This window comes from Sceloporus undulatus, chromosome 3 (assembly GCF_019175285.1).
Source record: "Sceloporus undulatus isolate JIND9_A2432 ecotype Alabama chromosome 3, SceUnd_v1.1, whole genome shotgun sequence".
NCBI lineage: Eukaryota > Metazoa > Chordata > Lepidosauria > Squamata > Phrynosomatidae > Sceloporus > Sceloporus undulatus.
The window spans coordinates 44,340,419-44,353,298 of record NC_056524.1 but is presented as its reverse complement, the minus strand read 5'-3'; the positions used below and the strand labels follow the sequence as shown (position 1 = coordinate 44,353,298).

Below are 12,880 nucleotides of genomic sequence, written 5' to 3'. Positions count from 1 at the left end.
TTTTCAGGACTTCTGTTATCTATACTGACCTTCTATATTAAATGTCCAAAATAAACAAGAGTGGTGATAATGGACATGCTTGTGTTGTCCCCTCTTGAATCTCACAGGCTATTGTTGACTCTCAATTAACCAGTATTTGCACATTCTGTGAAGTAAATATTGATCTAACCCTTTTAATAACATTTTCATCAAAGTTCATCTCAAGTACTATAAATAATAAATTCCAATTCAAACTTTCAAAAGCCTTTTCATAACCAGAAAAATCAGTGCAACCTGCTACTCATTAATTATTCAGCCCAAATCATGGTGTACAACTAATAATCAATACTGATCTATAATTTTTAGTTCACGTCAAATCTTGATACTCTTTAGGTATTAATGCTATATTTGTCTCTTTCCAATTGTCCACTTGTAGACTTGCACCAATGAAGAAACACTGTTGTTGCTACAAATGATCAATTTCAAAAATATGTTGCACTCCTCATCATGTCTCTATTATATTATTGATGTACTTCATTCTTTCAAATTGGTCTGTTTAACATGATAAAAGAACTCTTGCAGTTGTATCAATATTTACTGTAAGGTAAAAATTAAGTAGAATGTACATCAGCCATTCCCATCTATCCAAACCATCTTTTTCAAACCCTAGGACAACATAACACTTGTATAAATGAGAGTATACTTTTCATGAGTATCCCTTTCATCCCAGTCAAGCAGATGTTTGTGTGTGTGCATTACCAATGTACATTATCTACATGAGCAGGAAAGCCTGCAGGTGCTGGATTGGATAAAGCCAATGATATGCACAAGTGACCTTTCAGTTTATTCAATCCACTCGCCCAATATTTCCCAGCATTGCATGCATTGCCACTCATTTTCCCATCGAGCTAAAAAATGATACAGTAAATACAAATTCTTGTAACAGCTTCCTCTCTCCCAAGTTTGACATTCCCCTGACTTCTCATGGGTGCCCACATACACCAAATCAGGGGTCGGCAACCTCCGGCCCACAGGCCAGATGCAGCCACGGAGGACTTTCACCCAGCCCCTGCACACTCCTGCCGCCGCCGCCGCTGCCACCAATTGCGGCTTTTCGCCGCTCCGGGCGCCGCCATTTTGTTTCTCAAAATGGTGGCGAAGCTTCGCGCGATCTTTCCCATGGCCGTGCAAGACTTCACTGCCATTTTGAGAAACAAAATGGTGGCGGCCTAGAGGCAAAGTCTCACGCGACCTTTTCACCGCCATTGGCGGCAGCCTCTACGAGGCCCATTGCGGTCACCGGCCCCCTGCTACAGGGTTCCGATGGCGGCAGCGGGCCTCTGGGAGGCCCAATGCGGTGGCCGGGCCCCTGCAATAGGGCTCCGGCGGCGGCAGAGGGCCTCTAGGACTTTTTTGCCAGCCTGATGGGGCCTGGGGCCCCTTTATGGGCCGGCAAAGAGGAGGCCTCCAGCACTGGCAGCCCCCGCCAGCTTTTTTGCTGGCCTCTGATGGGGTCTGGGGCCCTGTCAGGGGCCGGCAGAGAGGAGGAGGCCTCCACCGGCTTTTTTGCTGGCCTCTGATGGGGCGTTGGGCCCCGTCAGGGGCCGGCAAAGAGGAGGATGCCTCCAGCGCTGGCGGCCCCTGTCATCTTTTTTGCGGCCCCCGCCGGCTTTTTTGCCAGCCTCTGACGGGGCCTGGGGCCCTGTCAGGGGCCAGCAAAGAGGAGGAGGCCTGGCCCCCGGAGGGTGGAAGGTCCGCCCCCCAGCATGCAGCTCCCCCCCAGAGGGTGGAAGCTCCACCCCTGGCTTCGGCCCCCCAGTTGTCTGAGGGACAGCAAACCGGCCCCCGGCTCAAAAAGGTTGCCTACCCCTGCACCAAATGAACATAATAGTTAAAATTGCCTTCAGCAGACCTTATGTTAACAGCACAATTTTTCAGCTGCTACAATTCATTAGACTTGCTGTCGTTTATTAATTCACATGTTAGATATATGCTTACCTGGGAACAGTACAAACTGTTTATATAGGGAAAGACACATTTAAACAAGTCACACACGACCTACATGTACTAGTATATATTAAATACAGTGCTCAGAAATTCAACAATTCAATGATGTTTGAATGTTTTATTCAATTTCTGTGTGCATGTTACAATTTTACCTAGTTTTTAACAAGTGGGTCTAATTTAGTACATCATTTTATTAGTAAAAACAAGCCAGATAAATCAGCTAGATTTTCATCTAGCAGTTTAATAGGGCAAGCTAGAATGTCATTACTTTACAAACATTTAAGTAGTGTTTCCAGAGAACCAATATTAAACTAGAAAGCCAATACAATTTAAAGCAGGAAACAAGATCTGTTTGGTCATCTATTCCAGCAAATTAAACAGCAACAGTGATACCATACAATATTTTGCCTTTCATTAGTTTTCATATTTCATTTAAAGAACCTTGGAGTCTGTATGGATGGATTAGCATCAGCAGCTGCTTAGATTTACCTGGGGCCTTTCAACAGCACACAACTTCCTTATCGGTAGCCAGGACCTGGCTGGGTGTAGCCCTGGCCAAAGGGAGGGCGGTTGCGAGCATAAGGATTAGGACCACTCGGAGGGGGTGTCATAGTAGTTCCAGGTGGTGGTGTGAAGCCTGGTCTTGGCTGATAAGCACCTGACTGGCTTGGAGCCATTCCAGGTTGTGAAGCTGCGGGCATATTATAGCTGGCAGACTGGGAGGCTTGTGTTGTGTAGTTCTGTGCAGGATAGGTGCCTGCCTGGTACTGCTGGGGAGGCTGAGCTGCCAACTGCTGAGCCTGGCCAGCAAAGCCAGGAGCTGGAGCCTGTGAAGCCTGCTGACTGTATGCTGGGAACTGCTGTGCTTGCTGAGGCGCAGTCTGTTGGTTGTAGCCTGCTGAGAGATTCAAACAAACAGCAACATGTTTAACTGAAAGTGCAAGTTGCCTTACACACATAATAGCCTATTCTTTGCCTCTATCCTTTTAAAGGTTCAAGAGAACATGAAGCAGGGTGGTAGTGGAGGACACACAAAAGTCCACTACAGAAAACAGAGAACATTTCCCCAAAACAGTACTCTGCAGTTTAACACAAACATGCTAGTCCTTCTTCTGGCTGCAGCATTAAGTGATGATCTGAACAAATGAATAGGCTATGAAGTTTTCATGTTACTTGCCAACACATAAAACCTCTGCGTTGGAGACAGTCCATTTATTAATTCACTGGTTGTCAAATGATCAAGTTAACATGTACATGTGGCCAATTCTTAATTAAAGTAAGCCAATTGTAGATAGGAGAAGGAAACTATGGTTTTTTATTACATGAATTGTTTCAATTTAGGTTTTATGAAATAATAAGTAAATATTTTTGACTTGAAGAAAATCTCAACTATTAAAACACCACAATGAAATATACCTGTATTTTAAAGTGTCATGCACATTCGGCCTCTGCTTTATTCACAACTTGGAACAATTTAACTCACATGAATAGTCATATTTAAACACAAAAAATATCTCCAGACAATCTCACAAGTACAAAGATGACAACAACAATTTAAGGGCTTTTAACACTATGCTTTGCTATCAATCTAATTTATAAAAAACAGTGTTTAAATATAATTTCCGATATACCATGTAAAGACAAAAGAGCCTGGAGCAAAACTAGTAACTCCATTTATCTCTACCTTGAAACACACCTGAATCTACTTGCAATGAAACCTCTCCATTGACTGGAATCCTGTTAGCATTAAATACCAGATACATAACATTAAATAAAAAAAAAGCAGGACCCTCAACAAAGAAAGCAAGGCCTAAAAAATACACTGGTGTAAATTTTGAACTCACCTGGAACTTGGGCTCAACATTTACTATGAAGGCAAATCTTTGAAATATAGGAAAACTACCAAATTTTGACTTCTGGAATGGCTATACTGACCTCTTCTAAGCACATCTAACCAAAAGCAATTATAAGAAACAAAACAATTTCTTGGTATCTACATGTAGAAAGTTTTCTAATACAAAGTATACTTGAGGACCAAAAGGAAACAAAATGGCCTCTCTGTAATAAGGCCAAATTCAGAAATGGGGCACTTTACACAAAATTAACTTCAGAATGAACTGAATGCTTTGCAAGTAACAGCTAAAAGGGTTTAATATGTACTTCCTCATTTGTAGAGAACGGGTCTGCAAAGTTGTTCCAGTAGGGACATAAATCTTACACAGCTGTTCATACTAATGACTGCAAGAACTCAATTTCTATGGCAGATGTAAACACTCAGATGCAAGATTTCTTCAAACAAAAGATTCCCTGACTTTAGAAAAGTTCACCTAATTTATTGAGCATTTTAAGAGAATATCTGACGAGTTCCACTACAGCTGAAGAATTCCAGATACTTTCTGAAGGCTAAGTGGGGAAGCAAGCAAGCAGACCATCAAGCAGGCATTTTCTTCTGATGCTCTTTGTGTTAATATACACCTGACAACCAGGTTTATAACAATGTATTCTAGATTGCCCATCACAAACCTACTCCTTGGGGCAGCTTTCCCATGCAGAAAAGGGAGGAAAGTTACATAGTAAGCTTTATGCTGTCTATAGTCACTGAGGAGATGCTTAGAAGCAGAAACAGCTTTGTTGGAGCCGCTCTGCATCTGAATGCTATGTTAATATGAATCATCCAAACCATGTGGAAAACCCAGTGCAGTCAGTCCTGACAAAATGGTTGCATTATTTAGATGCTGCTTGGGATCTACTCTCCAAAAAGAGTTCTCCTGCAGCTATATATCTGAAGCATGCTTAAAAAGGTGACATTCAAAAAAGCCTTGAGAATAATTGTTCAGTGGTAGCATACACGTTGAAGACCTACAAAGAAACTGACCTATAAGGAAAGCTAAACTACAAAGAAGCATTCAAGAAGCAACAACTAAATGATCATACTACATAGCAATTCCAAAGTACCTACCACCTGCTTACCTGGATACTGCATACCATATTGCTGCTGAGGCTGAGCTTGGGGCTGCTGAGCAGGATATCCAGCCTGTTGTGGATACTGTTGATATATTTGGCCTACCAATTTAAATTTAAACACTTTAAAACTTAAAATATTAGTATCTTTCCATCTTAACTGCCTCAAATTCTATTCTTCTAAAGTTACTAATTTTAGAACAAAATGAATGACTGAATCTAGTTGAGTATCTTTTCGTGAGGCAAGCTTTTTCACAAAACCCACTCCACATACAAATACTTTTGTGTTTTTACATTAAATTTATCAGTGGAAGAAGACACCTCAGACAGGGATATCTAGTGTCTAGGGACATGTGAAACAAGGAATTAGCTTTTTGTGGGTGTTGATTTTATCCACTGACTAATCCATTCTCCTCCACTAACTGTTCATAATGCAAGTTCTTAGTCCTTATTTTCTAGAAACTGTAGATAAGCTTTCTGGGACAATCACTGTAAAGTTGTTGAGCATCCAATATACAGTATGTAAACAAGCAATGGTCTGGAAATCTACATAGGTGCACCACAGGGTTTATTTTCTCGGGTATTCATTTACTGACAAGATGAATCATATGTTTCGCTGCTAAAATAGGTTATTCAGTATTATTTCTAAAAGAAGATTACATAGTCATTGCAGCTGTTTGAAAGCGCTGCATTAATCCTTGCTAGGTAACTTCCATAAACTGTTCACTTTGCAGGACTGCTCTGTTTGCAACTCATTAGCACCACCTGGTGTTTTAAAAATTTTAAAAATCTAAACCTGGATGTAATTTATTTATAATGTATTATATAATACAATGCCATCATTTATTGTACTTAACACCTTACAGAGTATCACACAAGACAGTTGTTGCCCTGTGGAACTTGAAATCAGAACTCTGACAGAGAGAAAGACAAAGAGGAGGGAAGATAAACATAGTGTTGAAAGTGAGCAAGAGCAGTAACATGCACTTTTAGTAGGTTAACATGGAAAAAAAGATTAAGGGGAAAAGTCACAGATTTTCCAAGAGACGTATTTGGGAAGATCAAAAGGCAGAGTGACAATGAACATGCATATTCATGAGAGGTACGGCAGCGAGAGGCAATGGGCAGGGTAGTTTAAGCAAGAAAAAGACTTGCATACATCTGAGAATGACAGCTGCATATCAGGAAATATGTGTGGGGCACGTCCATACACTACTAGCAAGAACTGAAGTGTAGCTATTGCTCACCTTCCATCTGACCAGTTTGTGGCTGAGTTCCTCCATATGGTGGCTGCTGTGGCTGAACACCTGGTGGGTGAGCTGCAGAGGATGCAGAAGCAATGCTATCAGGTGTTCCTGAACGTTCTTCTACAGGGGCACTGGGGGGTCCTAGGAAAGAAAGAAAATACACATGAACAATGCAGACAAAACACTTTCATCTCTTACTTTTATTCATTAAAGGCTGTACTTTGTTTCAGAATTTTAAAGGGCTAATAATGAATCATCAAGTAACACAGACAGCTCAGTTTTTAATTTTGTTGCAAAATGTGGCAGTATCTTATAGTAAAACAAAGGCCTAACGTGAACTGTTAGTCCCAAACAGAGTACACCTATGGAATGAATTACAGTACTCAATGGTAAATTAACACTTATGCTATTTCCACTGATTTAATGGGTCTATTAAAAATGGGACAAATAACTAGATTTAGGCCAAAGACACTTGCACAAAATATTAGGACTAACTTTTCATCAAGAGAAAAGTCCTCTATTCCATCATAAAAACCACTTAAAACAAAATGTTGTTATTTGTCTTGTTTATATGTAGTTTATTAAAAATTTCTGAACTTCCTCTTTTATGCAGAGCTCAGCACCTGGTCCTGGCAGGAATTAAAAAAACAATGTCCACTAAGCTGTGGCTGCTTGCTGCATGAAAATACCTGCTTAACAATTTTCTTATTTAGATGACATTTTAAGTTTTAGGTTTTTCAGTTTTTCAAAACTGAAAATTTTCATGGAACAATTTAGTATCAATAATTTCTGTTCAGTTTGTCATTCTACAACACTATCCCATTTCAACATCTATGGCACTCTCCCTTCCCCTTCATCTTTCACTAGGAGCCAGTGAATTGTTCCAACTACTTTGTCATTTAATAAGCATGGAGTAATTACCAAGAGAACCATTGGTTAGCACTGTACCCAAGTGCCATTTAAGTCCCAGGTTATTCATTGTTATATTACAGCTATATTACATTAGCTCCCCAGGAGACCTTACACAGCTACACTTCTCTACCACATCAGCTCCCACAAAAACCACTTTTTTGCCCCCTAATGCCCTCTAGGGAACATGGGGGGCATTTTCACTATGGCTGGTTACAAACCGGCACTTGGGACATTTTAAAAAAGGGGCGTCTCTTGTAGGCGCCCCTGGGTCTAATATGGACTCTGTCCGTACAATATGGCGCCGGCCGTTCCACACGGCCGGCGCCATCTTTACGTATCAGACGCTGTGCGTCCGAACGTGTTGCGGCACCTGTGACGTCGTGAATGCGCCCCTGGCGCCTCGCGATGTCACAGAGGCGCCGCAGAAAGAAGCTCCATTATGGAGCTTCTTTTTTGCTCCGTAAGGGAGCCGCGCGGTGTGGCTGCGACAGCTCCCTTACGGAGCAAATGGCGGCGGCGGCAGACCGCCTCAAAGCGGCGGTCTATAACCCGCCTTCGTTTTGGTGAGTTCCTATGTCATTTTAGACCTGGGAAAGGGTTTTGTTTTTGTTTCTTTAAGCAACAGGAGGTAAGGAGAAGTTACTCACTGTTCACTTCCAATTTCAAAAAAAGGCCTCTATGGCCTAGGTTGGCCAGGGCATAGAAAATGTGAAGAAAATGTACCCCGCATCCATTAGATAACATTTTGGGGTATCTGAAGCAAAACAATGTTTTGGGAAAAAATTGCAAAAATTGTTTTTTGAACCCTGGGGAGGGAGGGAGCCTCTAATATAGTGGAAATGCCTTCCACACCCCCTAGAGTGCATTTGGGGGCATTTTAAAGGCCACAAAAATGTCCCTAGGGTCCACATGCAGTAGAATTATTATCCACCTGGAGTTTAGTTTAGTTTTTTTTCTGCCATAATCTCCAGTCAAACTAATTTTGATGAGTTTCACACCAATACCTACAAGATGTCTCAGCACTACTACAGCATACCCACTTGCCAGACAGACAGAGAACTGCATCCATGAGAAAACATCACTGGGACTTTAGCCAAGACTAAATTATTTCTAAATTATTTCTCTTTAATTTAATGAGTCTAGTCTAATTATGGCCATATTAGAGTCAACCTAATAGATTTGTAGTGATACATAGCTTATCTATCCTCTCTCACCTCTACCAACACAACTTTGATAATTTGTTCCCCTACCTCTATCATACACAAGAATGTATCTAGATACCTGCTAATAGCTAAGAACATTTATACATTTTGTTTCTATTTAAAATCAGAGCAAGACTATCTAATCTTCAAATACTATTTTCTACCATTTCAAATACATTACTCTCTTAGAGCTAATGAAGCTACAAAAATGGGCAAAATGGGGGGGGGGGGGGTTCCTCTCCTGCAAGCAACCTTCTCCAATCACATTAACCTCATTGTTCTTTCCTTATGCTCTGATTGTCATATCTGGCCTACTGTCGCTAGGGTAATTATTCTTGTTGCTTTTTGAGAATTTATTTGCAGCTACAGAATAGAAGACTCCCAATAAGTTTAGATTTTATAGAGCCAGAAGACCAAATTTATACAACTCAAGGTCAGTGGCTCAAGGCACACAGCACATTCAAGCCATGCGACAGCTGTCATGAACTGGTCATCTGACTGCTTCCTGACAGATCAATTTTCATCACTCAAAGTGCAATCCACATGGACAGCTGTAATATGCTTAATTTGCCTCAGACAGAGCTAATTTTGCACCAAGTAAAGCAGCCCAATGGAACTGTGAATCTACAGGGAGAATTCACTTGAGAATACATTTCATACTCAAGAGTATTTGTCTTACCACAAAGCTAAGAAACTTATTGTTCTCTACCATTTCAAAAACACTGGTCTCTTAAGAAGTAGGAAAAGTGAACAAAGTGTTCGTTTCTCCTGCAAACAGGCTTCTCCAACCTGCTATAAAACACCATAGAAAAGTAAGTAGTTGCGATAACGCTACAACTAAATTCTATCCCATTATGTGCATGTGAGGTGCTCAGTCTCTAAGTACATATTATTCCTTTAAGTGAGAACATATGAGCTACATAGTGCAGACCTAGCAGTTTACAGTTTCATATTATAGTTTTGTTTCTGTGATCAGGACCACCACATTAACAAATATGTAAAGATACACACACACACACACACACACACACACACACACACACACACACGTGCATACGTCTCTGTGAGTATATAATATAAAATAGAGTACAAATAAATACAAATTTAAAATATATATAATAGTAGATAATGATTCAGCAGGTGTTTAACACTAAAGAAACCCAATGTTCTATCTACTGTGGAAGGCTCCAATCCACAGAGAATACACTCATGTACATGTTATAAAATATGCATACATTCCAAGCTCTGAAGAAAGCCAAAGGTAGCTAGCTTCTAGCTGCTCCGGGGGCATGCAGCATCTGTATAGCAACACACCTCTATGTTCAATGGCTGAGATCCTGCACTCACAATCATAGTAAAAGCCCCATCCAGGTGGAATTACTCCATCTATCATCACAGAGGATTTTCCTCATGCAGCGGACCCCTAACATATCCATGTAGCAAACAGGGGAGAGTGGAGAGGGAGCAACAGAGGAGCACCCAGCTGTATCCCTACAGTTGGATACACATAATGGCAGCATCATCCTCTGGGGCTTCTAGGAGTCCTTCTGGAGATCTCTGAGGCTGACGCTATTGTTGTGCATCCAGCTGTAAGGACAAAACTGGACACTCCTCCACCGTTCCTTGTTTCCCCCTGAACCCTACATGGTCCTATCATGGGGGAGTGCAGGTTGAAGGTGACTTTTGAGGGAGTGGGGATCACTGTGTGTGAAAGATGTTGAAGTTCTCTCTCTGCTACAACTTGAATAAAGACACACAGCGGAGTTACACTGGTGTCTGTCACTACCAGACTACATTTCAAAAAGATCTTCAGAAAATAATTGCTGAAAGTTGGGACATAGTAGTCACATAACCACTTCAATATCAGACCGAAAAGTCATCAGAAGCAAAGCTAACTATTCAAGACTACCATATCCTATACATGTTTTATTTAATTCAACATTTATCTGGTTGAGCATACCATAATAATCTGTACCTAATTTGTTGCTATACATTTATCTTGGAAACAGTTAAGACTTCAGTTTCGGTAATTTGTTCCTTGTTAGCCAAATTTTTAAATGTAATAAAATAACCTTGTATTTCCTTCATGTTGATCATACAAAATCTTCACATTATATGGCCAATTCTTTCAACAAGTGTTTCAATAAAATATATATTCTTACCCGACACCTGATCATCTGCCAACCCAAATGCTGACATGACATTTTTGTTGATTCCATCTTGATTTTTTAATGGATCAAAAGCAGACATACTTGCTGCTATAACTTGAGTAGAAGGCTTGACAGTCGAGTCAGTAGTAGCAGGCTTTTCTTCCCTACCCTCTGCAACATCTGCAAAATATAAGGAAAATTTTAGAGGATTTAATTTGGGAGGTATAAAATTACTGTTTTAGGAACAAGAGTGGCTTGTTCGGGATTTCAAAAGTAAAATCAGAAATGTTGATGCCATCTCCTTAAAAATACCAACACTCTGTTCCTCAAAAACAATTGAATTATATGAGAGGGTATCGTAAAGTAATAATTATCACCCAGAAGTTATTAAGGTATATTGATGAAATTTTTAAGTGTTATCATTGATCCCTAAGTGCATGATGTTGAGAAGATCAGCTCATTGTGTCCTTTTTTCTGTTACAGGTTGTGTTAGAAGTGACTAAAGTGTAAGATGGAGAAGATTGAGGTTCACAGCATGATCAAGTTTCTGCATTTGAAGGATAATAGTGCACAGCAAATTCACGAGATGATGGTAGGTTATGGAAACAATTGTCCATCCTATGACTCTATTGTGAGGTGGAAAAGGAATTTCCAAACTGGTCATGTGTTCCTCACAGACGAGCCAAGACCTGGAAGACCATCATCAATGGAGGATGTGACCACAACGAAGGAAGAGGAGTGTTTAATCCTGGAAGACAGACAGCAACCATACAAATGATCATGAATGAAACTAGTCTCAGTTATGGTAGTATGTGGAAAATTATTCATTACAAACTGCATGTCTAAGGTGTGTGTACACTGGGTTCCACAATGCTAACCCCTTTCCAGAAACAAACACAGTGTGACCTTTCAAGACAGATGTTAATACTGTTGGAACAGATAAAGAGGATTTTTTTGGTCATCTGGTAACCATGGATGAATCTTGGATCTACCAGTATGATCCAGAGACCAAAACCATGAGCATAGAGTGGAAGCATGCTGATTCCCCTTCCCGCAAAAAGGCAAAGGTAAAAAAGTCAGCAGGGAAGGTCATGCTCTCAGTTTTTTGGAACTGTCGTGGTCATTCTCACAGATTACCCTGCAAAGGGACAAATCATCACTGGCACATACTACAGTAATCTTCTGAACATGTTGTGAGATGCTCTGAAAAAGAAACACTGCGGTATGCTCTCCAGAGGCATTCTTCTCCTAGCTGACAATGCACCAGCTCACTCATCTCAAGTTTCAGTTAACAAAGTAAGGACATGTGGCTTTGAGACTTTACAGCATCCGCCTTATTCTCACAACCTCACACCAAGTGACTTTTCTTGTTCCCAGAAATGAAAAATCTGTTACTGGATCGTCAATTTGACAACACAAATGACGTCATTCATGAAGTGGAAGAGTGGTTTAAGGCACAATCTGCAGACTTTTACAATAACGGTATTCATATGGTCAAGAAACGATGGGGAAAATGTGTAAATCTGGATGGTGACTACAAAGAGAAAAGTTTAACAACTACAAATTAAAACAAACTTTCTATCAATTTTTTAAAAGATGATTAATAATAATAATAATAATAATAATATTTATACCCCACTCGTCAGCCAAAAGGCTATCAGAGCGGTTTACAAATTGTTAATTAGACATTTCCCTGCCCTCAGGCTTACAATCTAAAGAGACAAGACACAAAAGGAGGAGGGAATGGCAGTGGGGAAGGGGGAAAGTCCAGCAGATTTTCTCTCCCTCAGAGGCCTGGACCATGGCAGATGGACTGGAGGGAAGGCCCTTCTTCTTACTTTGGCTAGGCCCAATGGAGCTGGCCTACCCTTCTCTCCTTCTCGATCATAAATTAAAACTTTATGGTATCCCTTTGTAGCTCTGTCAGGATTCTAGATTAACTATTTTTGTTGTTGTTGTTGTTTGCCTTCATGACCTTTCTGACCTATGGCAGCCCTAAGGCATGGGGTTTTCTTGGCAAAAGTGTGTGATTTGCCCAAGGTCATCTAGTGGGTTTCTATGACTGAGTGGGGATTCAAACTCTGGTCTCCAGAGTCATAGTCCATAGTCTTTGTTTAGAGAAACATAAAAGGATGGACAGGTGCTTAACACTCCACAATAATGGACACATCATTCAGTCAAACTTTAGAGAGCTCATGTGAATCCAAAGCCAGTAGTCAATTAAGAATTCCTTTGCAAAGCAATATGCAAGACTTTTGCTTAAACCATGACTAGTGGTTTACCCATAACTATAGGCATATCTCATCTAACAAAGCCTATGACAAATCAACTCCTTTTTACAAAGTCTATTTTCATGTCTCCAGCTGCCACCTTTCCCTTATCTATTTAGCTGAAAGTGTTTTAGCAGTACAGTGGTGCCTCG

The 12,880-nt window shown here is 40.6% G+C and overlaps 1 protein-coding gene across 4 annotated transcripts in view; it reads right to left on the bottom strand.

The window, feature by feature from the left end:
• Positions 1 to 2,089: 2,089 nt before the first annotated feature.
• TFG (trafficking from ER to golgi regulator) overlaps positions 2,090 to 12,880 on the bottom strand; it is a 32,938-nt gene continuing 22,147 nt past the window's right edge. For 3 of the 4 annotated variants that reach the window (XM_042459892.1, XM_042459891.1, XM_042459893.1), the window contains 4 exons: positions 10,471 to 10,638; positions 6,195 to 6,335; positions 4,957 to 5,049; positions 2,090 to 2,884 (listed from right to left, as the gene is read on the bottom strand). In XM_042459892.1, the coding sequence (XP_042315826.1) occupies positions 2,505 to 2,884; positions 4,957 to 5,049; positions 6,195 to 6,335; positions 10,471 to 10,638 (782 nt within the window). In that variant the 3' untranslated portion in view covers positions 2,090 to 2,504. The remainder of the gene's footprint in view (positions 2,885 to 4,956; positions 5,050 to 6,194; positions 6,336 to 10,470; positions 10,639 to 12,880) is intronic. The other variant, XM_042459894.1, reaches the window with a different exon arrangement.